The sequence below is a fragment of the Giraffa tippelskirchi genome, chromosome 14 (assembly GCF_054371585.1).
Source record: "Giraffa tippelskirchi isolate mGirTip1 chromosome 14, T2T-mGirTip1v1.2.pri, whole genome shotgun sequence".
In the NCBI taxonomy this organism is placed as follows: domain Eukaryota; kingdom Metazoa; phylum Chordata; class Mammalia; order Artiodactyla; family Giraffidae; genus Giraffa; species Giraffa tippelskirchi.
Window position 1 is genome coordinate 59,129,268 of NC_137288.1, and position 14,455 is coordinate 59,143,722.

Genomic DNA, 14,455 nt, shown 5'->3' on the forward strand with positions numbered 1-14,455 from the left:
TACTATGTCTCCTGATTTTTATGCTGGGAATCAAGTTGGCACTCAAAGAAACTGAAAAATAGTTTAGAAATCCAAACATCAAATCTATCTCCTCAGCACCTGTATCATTAAGAATAAAAGGTTCCATAGTTCACAGATATATGGGTATCTAAGTTATTTTGATCTGTAAATGTTAAAGGAAACTACTTTATTATCCAAAGTAGATGAACCTGACCTCCACTATCCATGAATACATACTGTGTATTATTGCTTCTTGTATAGATTTTATATTAACTCTGGGTTAAAGAACAGCAGAGACCACAGTGAATGAAAGACGGTATCTCTTTCCACCAATCAAAACTGGTCTTAAAAGGAGACCCACAGATATACATGGAATTCTCCGACATATGTGATTCATGTTTAATGCCACTCCGTTTCTACCATGTTCCACAACATTATGATCTTTCGAAGGAGAAAAAAAATGTCTGACCTAATAAACTGATATCAGATAGTACTATCTGAATCTAATTTTAATATCAACTCAATCCAAGTTCAAAGGAAAAAAGAACCTCAGCATTGTTTAAAGTCATCACATCTCAAAGGGGAAATGATTAAAACAAAAGAGAGCTACAGCAAAGTCAAAAAATGAATTCTTGCACTAACATAACTTGGACAAAATAGTGACAGGTCTCACTTTAGATACAAATATATAACACATTGTGTATTTTTACAGAAGTTGTCAAACCAGTAGATCTCAAATCTCATCATCACAAAAGTCATACACCTCAAAATTTAAGACAGAGAATCAAGTTCAAATGAAACAAATTCTAAGAAGGGCCCAAACTGCTGAATGAAACAGGAGTATTACTACTATACCATATGAATATCTTCTTAAGCAGACATTCAGACAGTTCAGTTCAGTTCAGTCGCTCAGTCGTGTCCGACTCTTTGCGACCCCATGAACTGCAGCACGCCAGGCCTCTCTGTCCATCACCAACTCCCAGAGTCTACCCAAACCCATGTCCATCGAGTCGGTGATGCAATCCAACCATCTCATCCTCTGTCGTCCCCTTCTCCTCCCGCCCCCAATCCTACCCAGCATTAGGGTCTTTTCCAATGAGTCAACTCTTCGCATGAGGTGGCCAAAGTATTGGAGTTTCAGCTTCAACATCAGACATTCCAATGAACACCTAGGATTGATCTCTTTTAGGATGGATTGATTGGATCTCCTTGCAGTCCAAGGGACTCTCAAGAGTCTTCTCCAACACCACAGTTCAAAAGCATCAATTCTTCGGCACTCAACTTTCTTCACCGTCCAACTTTCACATCCATACATGACTACTGGAAAAACCATAGCCTTGACTAGACGGACTTTTGTTGGCAAAGTAATGTCTCTGCTTTTAAATATGCTATCTAGGTTGGCCATAACCTTCCTTCCAAGGAGTAAGCATCTTTTAATTTCATGGCTGCAATCACCATCAGCAGTGATTTTGGAGCCCCCAAAAAAAGTCTGACACTGTTTCCACCGTTTCCCCATCTATTTCCCATGAAGTGATGGGACCAGATGCCATGATCTTAGTTTTCTGAACGTTGAGCTTTAAGCCAACTTTTTCACTCTCCTCTTTCACCTTCATCAAGAGGCTCTTTAGTTCTTCTTCACTTTCTGCCATAAGGGTGGTGTCATCCGCATATCTGAGGTTATTGATATTTCTCCCGGCAATCTTGATTCCAGCTTGTGTTTCTTCCAGCCCAGCGTTTCTCATGATGTACTCTGCATAGAAGTTAAATAAGCAGGGTGACAATATACAGCCTTGACGGACTCCTTTTCCTATTTGGAACCAGTCTGTTGTTCCATGTCCAGTTCTAACTGTTGCTTCCTGACCTGCATACAGGTTTCTCAAGAGACAGGTCAGATGGTCTGGTATTCCCATCTCTTTCAGAATTTTCCACAGTTTATCGTGATCCACACAGTCAAAGGCTTTGGCATAGTCAATAAAGCAGAAATAGATGTTTTTCTGGTACTCTCTTGCTTTTTCGATGATCCAGCGGATATTGGCAATTTGATCTCTGGTTCCTCTGCCTTTTATAAAACCAGCTTGACCATCTGGAAGTTCACGGTTCACGTATTGCTGAAGCCTGGCTTGGAGAATTTTGAGCATTACTTTACTAGCATGTGAGATGAGTTCAATTGTGCGGTAGTCTATTCAGACAGTAAGTAATGTGAACTGGAGAAAGACTAAGTATTTTATTTATAGTTTTATTGATTATTACGCTGATGAACTATTCCCTTTCTTTGATGTGGAATCCAATCAGCTGTTTAATCTAGCCAACAGCCTAACTGATCTTACTCCCTGCTGACAGATTGGTTCTGATAAAACTCAATTATGTAACTGCTACTACTATCCTTAGAGAAGAGTCAAGGAGAGCTTTCCTCAGGTCCCACCTCTACCACTGAGAACGTGTCCTTGGGCAAACTATTAAATCTCACCTAAGCCTATTTCCAAATAAATATTTAGTTTGAACCTTTTTTTTCTTTTAAACTTTACAAAGATTGCAACCTTATAAAGAAAGAATAAAAACAGCAACAGTAATTCTTAGCCATGATGAGAGGCGTGAGATACTGCATTTAAAACACAGCACAGTGCCTGGTACCCAAATACCCTCTTCTATTACTGAATAATGTTCCACCTTTTAACCTTGTATTGAAGTTATCTCAACTTTTTGTCCAGTCCTATTCTTCTTTACTTTCTATACTCCAGTCAAACTGAACTGTACTCTACTGCCAGGATCATCACTTTCCACCCCTGTACATCTATGACTACTGAAATCCTAGACACCTTTTAGAACCCAGACTCTGGGCCATCTCTACCTCTGCCGGCCCCAGCAAAACAGTTCTCCTTCCATGAACTGATAACCCTTCCAATATGCCATTTACGGTATTTAACACTCTGCATTCTGTTACAGTGCCTGTCCACACTCGTTTTAATTCTATATTCTACAGTGCCAGCACAGGAATTTGCAATAGTTTTGAATCTAGAGGCCTCCAACTTTCTTTTGTTATTTTACATAAAGATTTGCTCTCTATAAACTTCAATGAAAATACGGATAAACTTTAGAAGATTCAAAGAGTGGAAGAAAAAGAATTACACTCTAGAAATTTAAGAACTGAATATGTGTTTCATACCGGTATTCCGCTCCCCACCCTTTCACAAAACTCATTCTTATGGTGCACATCCTAGTTAGCTGATACACGGCTTCAAAACCCTGATTAACGGACTGAGCCAGCAGAGCAGCAAACTCCTGGTTGTTGAAGATCTTCAGATTACAGCCTATGATTGAAAAATATACAGAAACGTTATGCACCAAGAAGAGAGTGTAAGAGAATCATCTTAGAAGAGCTACAGATACTAGAATGGTGGTGGTGGTACAGTTGCTAAGTCGCAAAACCCCTTGGACCCTAGCCAGCCAGGCTCTTCCGTCCATGGGATTTTCCAGGCAAGAATACTGGAGTGGGTTGCCATTTCCTTCTCCAACAGATATTTGAATATGAGCATGCAAATCATCTCCTGATTCTGAAAATTAATAGCAAACAAAAACTCAGCAAGTTGACATGATAGGCTTATTTATATTGTTGCATCCATACCTGGTGGAATTTTACACACGGTTGCAGGGTGCCAGCCATATCTCTGATTACAGTTGGGGCTCTGCACAAAGATTGCACTATCACTTAGGCACTCGGCAAAAACTTCCCCACCTATGTAATATAAGCGCACTCCTCTTCCTAAAACAAAATATATATGGAATTAGTTTTACAAAATTTACTACTTCAACATCACTTCTGAAGGATTCTTCTCAGAGGAAAAGTAAAATGGTATAAAGTATCTTGATGATCTGTCCCATAGCTATGCTTTTCTGAAATCTATTGAAACATACTATTGTATATTTTCCAAGTATTTTTTCAACAATGATTCTATTGATTCGTAAAGATAATATGTGCTCATTCAAAGCACTTACGGTAGAAAAGTGGATAAGCAACATAAAGAATATCAAACAAATCATATTTTTGAATACAGCAACTTAATTCATTTGAAGGAATTAACTAAGTCTAGATTGATATGCCTTCATTATGATACACAGTTTTTCTTTGAAGAATCCACTATGCTTAAGAAAAAAAATAATAAAAATTATCACCAGCCCCTTTTAAAACTATATATTATTGTGGTAACCAGATCTCTATTTACAAAAGCAGAATGAGGTAAGAAAAAATTATATCGGGAGATTTTAATATACCTCTTTCAGAATTTGACAGATCAAATATACATAAAATACAAGAAATACAAGGATAAAAAAAAAACTGTGAAAAGCAGAATTCTAAGATAGTACTTAACATTCTCATCCCTGGTGTGTTTATCTTCTCAATTATTCAGTCAAACACTAAGTAGTGCTTAAAGGAATTTTTCAGATATATAGTTCTTAAATCAACTGACCCCACAAAACGAAGACTATCTTTGGTGGGCCTGACTTAATCAGGTGACAAACCTTAAATGGACCGGGCTGGTCCTGGCGAGAGTGACTCAAAGTGTGAGGGAGAACTTAACAGAGTCTTCACTGCTGACTGTGAAGATGGAGCAGGGCATGCAGGTGGCCTCTAGTGGACAGTATTCAGGAAATGAGGATCTCAGTGCTACAACTTCAAGGAAGTAAATTCTGTAGTAATCACCTGTGAGCTTGGAAGGGGACCTCAAGCTTCAGATGAGGTAGGGTAAAGAAGCAGGGTAAATCTACTTATTTAGAAGTAAATATGGTAGGGTTAACCTCCTGTTAAACTTCTATGCAGAGCCCTAATGAGAACATAGAAAAATCAGAACTATTTTAGTTAAAGAAGGGTGGGTATTCAGAGGTCTTCATCACCTACAAGACATCTGAGTATCTCAGTCAGATTATGCAAAATTTATATATCAAGCAAAATTTGAGAAATTTCACATGAAGCCAACTAGCATCTCCGAAGTCACTAGCACTTTGAAATATCACACTGACTCTTTAGTGATCAGCATTACTTCTCATAGGAGGTAATGGTTAATTAAATGAAAACAGAAGCACACTATTATTAAAAGAAGTTTCTTTAAGTTGATGAGAATTATGTTCAGTTATTTTATTAACATTCAAACTATTTTTTCCCTCATTGTCCAAAAACAAAAACCCGATGTCCCAAAATGTTGCTGTTCATATGTCTTAAATAAATGCAAACTTAACATATTATGTGTTTAAACTAAAGATTCAAAAAAATTTATTAATTCATTTGAAAATCAAAATAGTAAACTTACTACATATTAACATAAACAAGTTTATGAAAAGTAACTATTTCCCAAAGTAAGGAAAAAATTAGTGAGAAGAGTTTTATATCTTTGCAAATCTCCTTAATGTCTGGCTTAAGACAGCAGAATTCTCATCAGAGTCTATGTTTAACTTCTTGCAAAATCGCAAGCCTTGTAGGCTCTGGAATACTTCACTGTCGAGTCACAAGAGAATGAGAGTGAAAATGGCAAACGGCATCTTAGTAAAATTATGAAAATAGCTTTCACCTCATAAACTTCCTGAGAGGGTACCTGGGACCACCACATTCTGAGAGCCTCTGAATGATTTCTGAACAAGTTAATGGTGGTTTTTGTTTTAGATATCTTGCTTCAGATTAATAGTGTGCAGATCTGATATATGAATTCACTGAAGCGGAGAAAAAACTAGCAGATGTAAACAAATTGAAAAAAAATTCATGATTTGCTAAAATTACAACCCTAAAATCTGAACATTCATGACAATTTCATGACTGGTAGAGGCTCAGCAAAGGAATTTTAACACATATTTACTGACAGTCTTCCCAGTGTCGGGGGTGCCAAATAAAGAGAAACTCAAGATAAAAGTTTGCAGATGGAAGGATCACCAGGATCACTATTCAAGGTGGTGAAGCTGTGCAACGTGACTGCACTGGAGCTGACAGGGAGAAGGCAGGCTTTCCTGCACACAATCTCTTGATGTGGTAAACCACATAATGCTCACGTTATGAGTATATGGCATTGGTTTTTCACACAAGAAAAATAAACATACCTATATGTCTTCTTGTCATTTCTACCGTAGCATTTCTGTTTACATTGGAGAGTAAACCTAGGCAGAACCTCTCAGAATTGGATGGATCTGTGAAGCCGTCTACGGTGAGTGAGGGCTGTGAGGCATGGAAGGTCTCTCCAACCCTCTGGTTTAATTCATAATATGCTATTGAACACCAAAATGCAGGCTCTGAGTAAGTAACTGGCTGCAAGTCTGGCAGAGGGGAAAAACAAACCCGTAAAAGAAATGTTGTGTGAACAATTCAAGCCATGTCAAACCAAGAATAGATTGAATATCATCATCTTTACGTGTTCTATGCCAGCCTACACTGGCAATAGCCCAGGAAACAGACTTAACATCTACATCACGAACCCCAGATTCCAAAGATCATAGCAGATTTTCAATTTCTCAAATTTCCCCTATCTCCTTAAGTCATCCAAATCTTCAAACATCTTTTTTAGACTTTATGGTGGATTACTTGTTCTATCAGTAATTTTACCCCAGTTGTACCACATGTAAAATAAGTCAATTTGCATTCTATAGTTTTGGGCAGGATCAAGTAGAACAAAGCTAAAGCAAAGAGTAATGCATCAACAGCCAAAGATTAAAAATAAAACAAAAAAATCTGTCATGACAGGATACAAAACATGACATATTTTTGACATTTGTCTATTTTAACATGAGATTCTCACTGAGTTACCCTAATTACAAAAATAGATAGCCTGCATATACACAAGAAACAAAAAGTAATACAACACAAAGAATGCAAGTGGAAACACAATATAAATCAAAACAATCTACATATTTCATGGGAAAACAAGGACCATATATATTTAAGTGCTGTAATTTTGATTAAAATGCATAAGGAATATCACAGAAAAAAATGACAATTTTGTAGAATAAATTCTAATGTGTAGAAACTAAAGAGAAATTGTGAAACAGTGTATAAAAATGAAGACCAAGGTGTATATACACACACAAACACACATATGCACATGTATCAATACAAATACATACACATTAGCAATCACACATATGTATCTCCCATACCACATGTATAAGTGAGCAATGTCTCTATATATTTATTACAGTCTCATATTAATAATTGCTATTATAAAATATAATAGAAACTAAATACACCCATAAAACCTAGCCATATAGGAGATAAAATTCCTCATGAATAATGCATATGACTTCCATGAATAAAAAATTAACTTCTTATATTCATTATGTGCCAGGAGAAAGGTGTTTTTGTATTATTGAGGCGCATTATCAGTATCATTTTTAAAAAAGCACTAATTTGAACAATCATCTGTTATTCACTGAGATCTCTTTCTCCTATATATGGAATATAATTACGAACGAGAAAGGACATTTAATAAAAAGGTGGAACAGTATAAAAACAGTAGTGGGAAAGTATTTGCAACTTACCCAAACTATGATTAACAGGGGAAAGAGTAGTAGGAGATAATTCTGCTGGAGATCCTGAAACAAAAGGATTCAATTTTAAAACAGCTTATAAAAGAATTTTCAAAACCTATGACCAAATAATAAAATTTATAGTATCTAGCTGTATTAATTATCATAACAACACAGATAATTTGCCAAGAATTCAAATGCTTAATGGGATGTTTAATTTCAGGAGCTTCAATATATAAAAGATAGAAACAAGTCCTGGTTTCAAGTTACCCTCTTCCAAAGGCATCCAATGTTGCCAGTTCTTGGTATACCTTTCTAGAAATATTCTACAAACCATAGGAGCAAATATATTTCTGTGCCTCCTGCTTTTTATGTACAAATGATAAATACAATTCTGAACTTTGCTTTTGTATTACATATTCTATATCAACATCTAGAGATGCTGGTACATTTCTTTACTATTTATTTACACGTCTATCCATCTATCTATAACATTACATTATGGTATATTATGATCCCATGTTGATGGGTATTCAGGTTATTTTCAATCTTTTGCTTTTAAGAGTCAAGATTCCAATGAGTAACTCTTGCACATTTTGCATACTCTGAATTGTATCTGAAGGACAGACTCTAAAAGGGAAACTGCCAAATCAAAGGACTCTCCATTTGTAACTTGGATAAATTTTGCCAAAATTGTCATCTACAAAGGTTGTATCAGTTTACACTCCCAGTCACAAAATAGTGAGGGGAGGTTCCTGTGTTATTGCTGATAAGTGAGAACAAGGTCTTAAACAAGTATAGTTTTAATTTGCATTTCCCTTATAAATGACACTGAGCAGCTTGATATTTGTTTATATTTTATTTCCTTCCTGTAAATAGTCTGTTCTTTTCTTTTGCTCAATTTTCTATTGTGGTGTTGATCACTTTTCTCATTGATTTACAGAAGGCTCTTTATGTTTTAGCAATATTAGTCCTTTCATGGTACGGGATGCAAATACTTATTCATTTGTCTTATTTTTCAGCCCAATTTTGATTAAACAGTAGTAAAAAATTTCTATGTGACATAATTAATCAATAATTTTGGGGTATGTCACATTTTGATAAAAAGTGGTGATGGGGAAATTCTTTTCTTACTCTTGAGAGTCCCTTGGACTGCAAGGAGATCCAACCATTCCATCCTAAAGGAAATCAGTCCTGAATATTCATTGGAAGGACTGATGCTGAAGCTGAAACTCCAATACTTTGGCCACCTGATGCAAAGAGCTGACTCATTGGAAAAGACCCTGATGCTGGGAAAGATTGAGGGCAGGAGAAGGGGACGCAGAGGATGAGATGGTTAGATGACATCACCGACTCAATGGACATGGGTTCGGGTGGACTCCGGGAGTTGGTGATGGACAAAGGAGGCCTGGCGTGCTGCGGATCATGGGGCCGCAAAGAGTCGGACACGACTGAGCGACTGAACTGACTGTTAACTTTAAAGAAATACTTCTAGTATTTGCCCGTTAAGTATGATGCTGGCTTTGAGGATGAGAGATAAAATTATTTAGAAATTTTACATAAATAATCATAAGCAGTAAAGATCTATAGATTTATGTTATAAGCACAAATGTTATGCTGCCTCATAAAGGCCAGTTAGAAGCTTTATGTCTTTTCTATGCTCTGTACCAAGTTTAAATAGCATTGGCATAACACATGCTTTAATAGTTTGGTAGAATTCCTGTTGAAACCATTTACAGTTAATAATTTTCTAGGGTTTATTCTAAGATATTCCTCTATTTCTTCAACGAAAGATGACTGTCAAAACAGTGCTACTTTCTAGAGTCAGTTTCGGTAAATTATATTTTCTTAGAAAAGTATTTGTTTCTTCCAGTTTGAGGTAAACTGGTTAAATCTAATCAAGAAAATAAGGAAGGAAGGGGGCACAAACACAGAAAGTTAAGAAAAAGAAGGAACACCACAGACAGAAGAAAAAGAGAGAGACGTTACTTCACTCAGTTTCAGGCAAATTTTGAAACGTGTTTGCTGTAAACTGTTGCTAAATAATCATAATTGTAGGATATTCTTTGTTTTGTCATCATTATCCTCTACATATTCTGAGAATGTTACCCAAAGAAGCAAGACCTACAGCTCCCAAGCTTTAAAATTACAGCAATGGCATAGATGGAGATGAAGGTCAGAAGCCCCTGGTGTACCTCTTACTCTCCACACCATGGCAACCATGACCTAAAATGCCACGCAACACAGGTAAAATGGCAACCCCCGGTAAACAGACGAATCAAAAAATAAAGAACAGGTGATGATTTTTGAGAAGCCAGAGCAGCCTTCTATAACAAAGTTCTTATGTTTTTTTTTTTGTTCCTCAGTTTGAAAAATCTGCTGGCAAGTCATAACAGGTACAGCTACGAAAGGTCAAAATATATTTAGAACAATGAACTTAAAACCCACTGCTGTTTCCTGAAGCTTAGATAAAATAAACAGAGCCACTATTAGAAATGGAGGAAACGGCCCAATTTTTCATATGTTTTAACTGCTTACTCTCTCTATTAAATACTTATTAGAAGTGACCAGTAGAGTTATGGTTTATTAACTTTGACTGAGTCCAGTCGTATGTGATAAAAGTTAGAACTGAAGATTATGAAAAGATGATTATAATCACATACAAAATTTTTAGAAGTTAAATTAAGATAAAAATGTATTAGGTAGCAGAAGTTTTTAGAAACTTCAAAAAAAAAAACAGAGCTAGGTTAAATGATGATTAATCTGTTGGTTATTCATATATACACGCTTCTACTGAGGTCTGGGACTCGCCGTTATGAGAAGTAATAATCTCACTATTTAAAGCTAGTTTCTATTACTTGAAGCTAAAACATCTAGAGAAATCCTTGTGCACACAACCCTGTACACAAGTTTGCATGTATTTGTAGGATTCATTTTTCAATGAGGAAATGTTGAGCAAAAGGAATGTGAGGTTAAATTTTTACAAGTATCAAAGTACCCTCCCAGGATGTTTAGTCCCACCAACAATTTATGAGCATTTCTTGATGCTATGTCACTACCTTTTGACATATGACAATTTGAAAGATTTAAATGGGGCAACTCCGACATTTAAAGTTTTTATTTATTTTTATTGTGTTATAAATAGTGCATTCATGTTCTTTATGTCCATTTATCTATTAAGCACTGTCTTTAATCTCTTGATTTGTCGGATGTTTTAAATCTAGAAATCAATTATGAGACTTCTTGTACATTTAAAAATATTTCCCCCAAGTTTTTTGGTTTATCTTTCAAAATAAAAAAAATTTTTAATAACATTATTTTTTAGAGCAGTTTTAGCTTCACAGTAAACTTGAGCATAGTCATGCACAAGAGTTCCCATTTACCCACAAACGGACAGCGTCCCCGCCGTCAGTGCCTCGCACCACAATGTATTATTTACTATAACTGAGGAACCTACACAGACATAATTTAAAGCCCATAATTTCTATTAGGGTTCCTCTTTGGTTGCTGTGCAGTCTATAAATTTTGACAAATGTACGATGACATGTATTCACCATTACAGTAGCATACTGAATACTTATACTGTCCTAAAAATCTTCTGTGCTTATTAATCCCTCCCTCCCCTTGAACCCCTAGCAATCACTGATCTTTTTACTGTTTCTATAGCTGTCTGTGTATTTTCCAGAACGTCAGTTAGAATCATACAGGTATGTCACCTTTTCAGATAGGGTTCCTTTGTAATGTGCATTTAAGGTTCCATGTATTTTCAAGCCTTTATTTGGCAGATTTCTTTTTAGCGCTGAATACCATCCCATTGTCCGGATATGCCATTATTCATTTACTCATTCACTTACTGAAGGACACCTTAGTTGCTTCCAAATTTTGGCAATTAATGAATAAAGCCACTATAAACATCCAAGTGTTAGTTTCTGTGCGTACGTAACGTAAATTTTCAACTTTAGGTGAATACCGACGGGCATGACTGCTGATTTAAGTATGTGCAGCTTTGTAAGAAGCTGCCAATCTGTCTTCCAAAGTGGCCACAGCATTCATTTTGCATTCCTATCAGCAATGAATCAGAGTTCCTACTGCTCCACTTCCTTGCCAGAATTCAGATTCTGGTCATTCTAAAGGTATGGAATGGTAATGTTTTAAATGTCATTTACTTAAGTTTATCAACCCTTCCTTCTGTGGTTTTATATCTTGCATAATTCTTGCTCAGATTATTTTAAAACTTCAAGTTCTCTCCAAATGGGATTCATTTTGATATGACTTACATATTTAGTATCTATTTTATAACTTTTTGAGATACATTAAAATTAGTTTGAATTTCTTGAGCAAAATTATCGTCAAATAAATGTATATTTTACTTTTTTTAAGTTTCAGTATATAAACTAACCACAAATTATCAACATTCAAATAAAAAAATAGACTTATTCTTTCAAAAGGCATATATGGGAGGACAGAAACGTTAAGGGTCTTAAAATAATTTCATTTTATCATCTTTAAATTAAAATTACAAAAAACAGTCCCAAAGAACTAAAATTATCTACGATTTTTATACCAAAAAAGGCTTAAACGTATGCTTTAAAAAAAAACCTCATTTACTGAATATAGAGACCAATCACATTCACAAACTTTTCAAAACACTGATCATCATGCTGGTTTATTCCTTCCACCATATCCCTACCTGATCACCAAGTCCTACCTCAGCAAATACTGCAGAAACAGGCATTTCTCTCCATCTCTTCTGAAACAAGCCAGAGGAAGCCTAGTGCAATAGTGCAGTAGTCAGGAACAGAATTTCCACAATCTGAGAGCCTAGGTGCAAATTCCTCTGTTTCTTTCTACCTATCCTTCTATGACATTCATTGTGGTACTGCTTTTTATGAATTACATATCTGCTTTTAATTTATAATGAACATCCACTTGTTGAATCATTCAAAATGCTGCATCATAATTTTAATCTGTAAAATACTGTAGAACTTTTGAAACAGAATGGTAAAAATTTGAGATTCAGCAAAAATAAGATATAGGAACTATGTCAAATTCAGTTCCTTCATGTTTCTTTATTATGTTCTATGTATTTCCAAGTTTTCTACAGGCATGAATTTTGTTCAAAATGAGAATACAGTTGCTCTTCTTTTGTTTTTATTAGTAACTTGTACAGGGTTCCCCTCATGGTTAGAATATAGAAGACTGTTGGAAAAACCCTTACTCCTACAATAAGAAAGTATCAGAAATACTAAAAAATTATATTTTTACCAAAAGTGACCCCAAAACTATAGATTCATTTAAGTTGTAAGTCATTTACAGAAAGGGATGAGCTCTTCCTATATTAAGTAGGAAGTGGTAATCATTTTCACTGCTGGGAGTATCTGTCAAGTTAGCACACAAAGGACTGTTCTTGCCAAAGGAGAAACCAGCTAAAAATTTAATGGCCACACACAGGCAACTGGAATCTGAGAAGCTCAAGCACAGATACAGTCCTCTTCATTAGCCAGTTCTAACTCCCATATCTGACTTGCTGAAGACAAGTGAAAATTCCAAGTAAACCTCACCTCCTGTCAGACTAGAAATGAGGGAAGTCGTTCACAGTCTATGAGGTCGGAATGTGCACGTCCCGTCTGGGTCCCTGATACACGCAACAGAGATATGAAGACAAGCGAGATCTCTGAACCAATGACAGCCTGGGTTCATCATTTACACATGATGTTGATGTTTATATGAGACACATATTATAACAAAAGTCACTTCATCAGAAGGATGTAATTCGAAATGTGTACCATTTAATAATGGAGACTCAAAATACATGAAGCAAAAACTGACAAGACTAAAAGGAAAAAGAGATAAACCCAAAGTCGCATTTAGAAATAAGTCAGAATTAAGAAGATTTAAACAATATCAGCAACGACCACAACCAAAAATGACACCTAGAGTAACACTGCTACTGCTGCTGCTAAGTCGCTTCAGTCGTGTCCGACTCTTGTGCGACCCCATAGACAGCAGCCCACCAGGCTCCGCCGTCCCTGGGATTCTCCAGGCAAGAATACTGGAGTGGGTTGCCATTTCCTTCTCCAGTGCATGAAAGGGAAAAGTGAAAGTGAAGTCGCTCAGTCATGTCCGACTCTTAGCGACCCCATGGACTGTAGCCTACCAGGCTCCTCCGTTCATGGGATTTTCCAGGCAAGAGTACTGGAGTGGGGTGCCATTGCCTTCTCCGAGCACTACAACTGCACAAAATTCTTTTCAACTATAAATCAAATATACCACGCTGTGGCATAAAATAATTCTTAGTAAATTTCAGAGGGCTGAAATCATACACAATATATATGAAACATAATGGAATTAAGTTAGAAATCAATAAACTATCTAGAAAGCCCCTACACTTCTAAAACATCATGGATCAAAGAAATCAAAGAGGAATTAGAAAATATTTAAATGATAATAACAAATAATAATGAAAAATAACTTATTAAAATTTGTGGTATGAGGCTGAAATAAGGGTTGGAGGGAAATTTTCAGTTTTAAAAGCTTACACTATAAAAGAATCAATGGGAAAAAAATAGAAAAGAATCAACGATCTAAATTTAAACTACAATGCTCTAAAAAGACCAAATTAAATGCAAAGTTAAGTAGAAAAAAATAATGAAGAATAGAAACAAATCAAGTAGTAAAAAGAGAAATACAATAGAAAAATTTAACAAGCCAAAAACTGGGTATTTAAAAATATTAACTGATAAAGCCCCTGCAAGACTTATCAAGAAGAAAAAAATTAAATTATCAGTATTATAAGTAAAATATGGGACATTAAGATTTGCTTGATCTTGCAGACATCAAGGGGATAACAAAATATTAGAAATGACTTCATAGCAATAAAATTTACCACTCAGATGAAATGAACAAATATCTTTTAAGACACAAGCTACCAAACCTACATAAAAAATAGAAAATA

The 14,455-nt window shown here is 35.7% G+C and overlaps 1 protein-coding gene across 22 annotated transcripts in view; it reads right to left on the reverse strand.

Annotated features, from left to right (window-relative positions):
* The window catches only part of SMAD2 (SMAD family member 2), an 85,334-nt gene that overhangs the window by 1,933 nt on the left and 68,946 nt on the right, over positions 1-14,455 (reverse strand). For 19 of the 22 annotated variants that reach the window (XM_081563300.1, XM_081563292.1, XM_081563309.1 and 16 more), the window contains 4 exons: positions 7,513-7,566; positions 6,082-6,294; positions 3,623-3,760; positions 3,164-3,308 (listed from right to left, as the gene is read on the reverse strand). In XM_081563300.1, coding sequence (XP_081419426.1) covers positions 3,164-3,308; positions 3,623-3,760; positions 6,082-6,294; positions 7,513-7,566 — 550 coding nt within the window. The remainder of the gene's footprint in view (positions 1-3,163; positions 3,309-3,622; positions 3,761-6,081; positions 6,295-7,512; positions 7,567-14,455) is intronic. The other 3 variants (XM_081563307.1, XM_081563306.1, XM_081563308.1) reach the window with 1 other exon arrangement.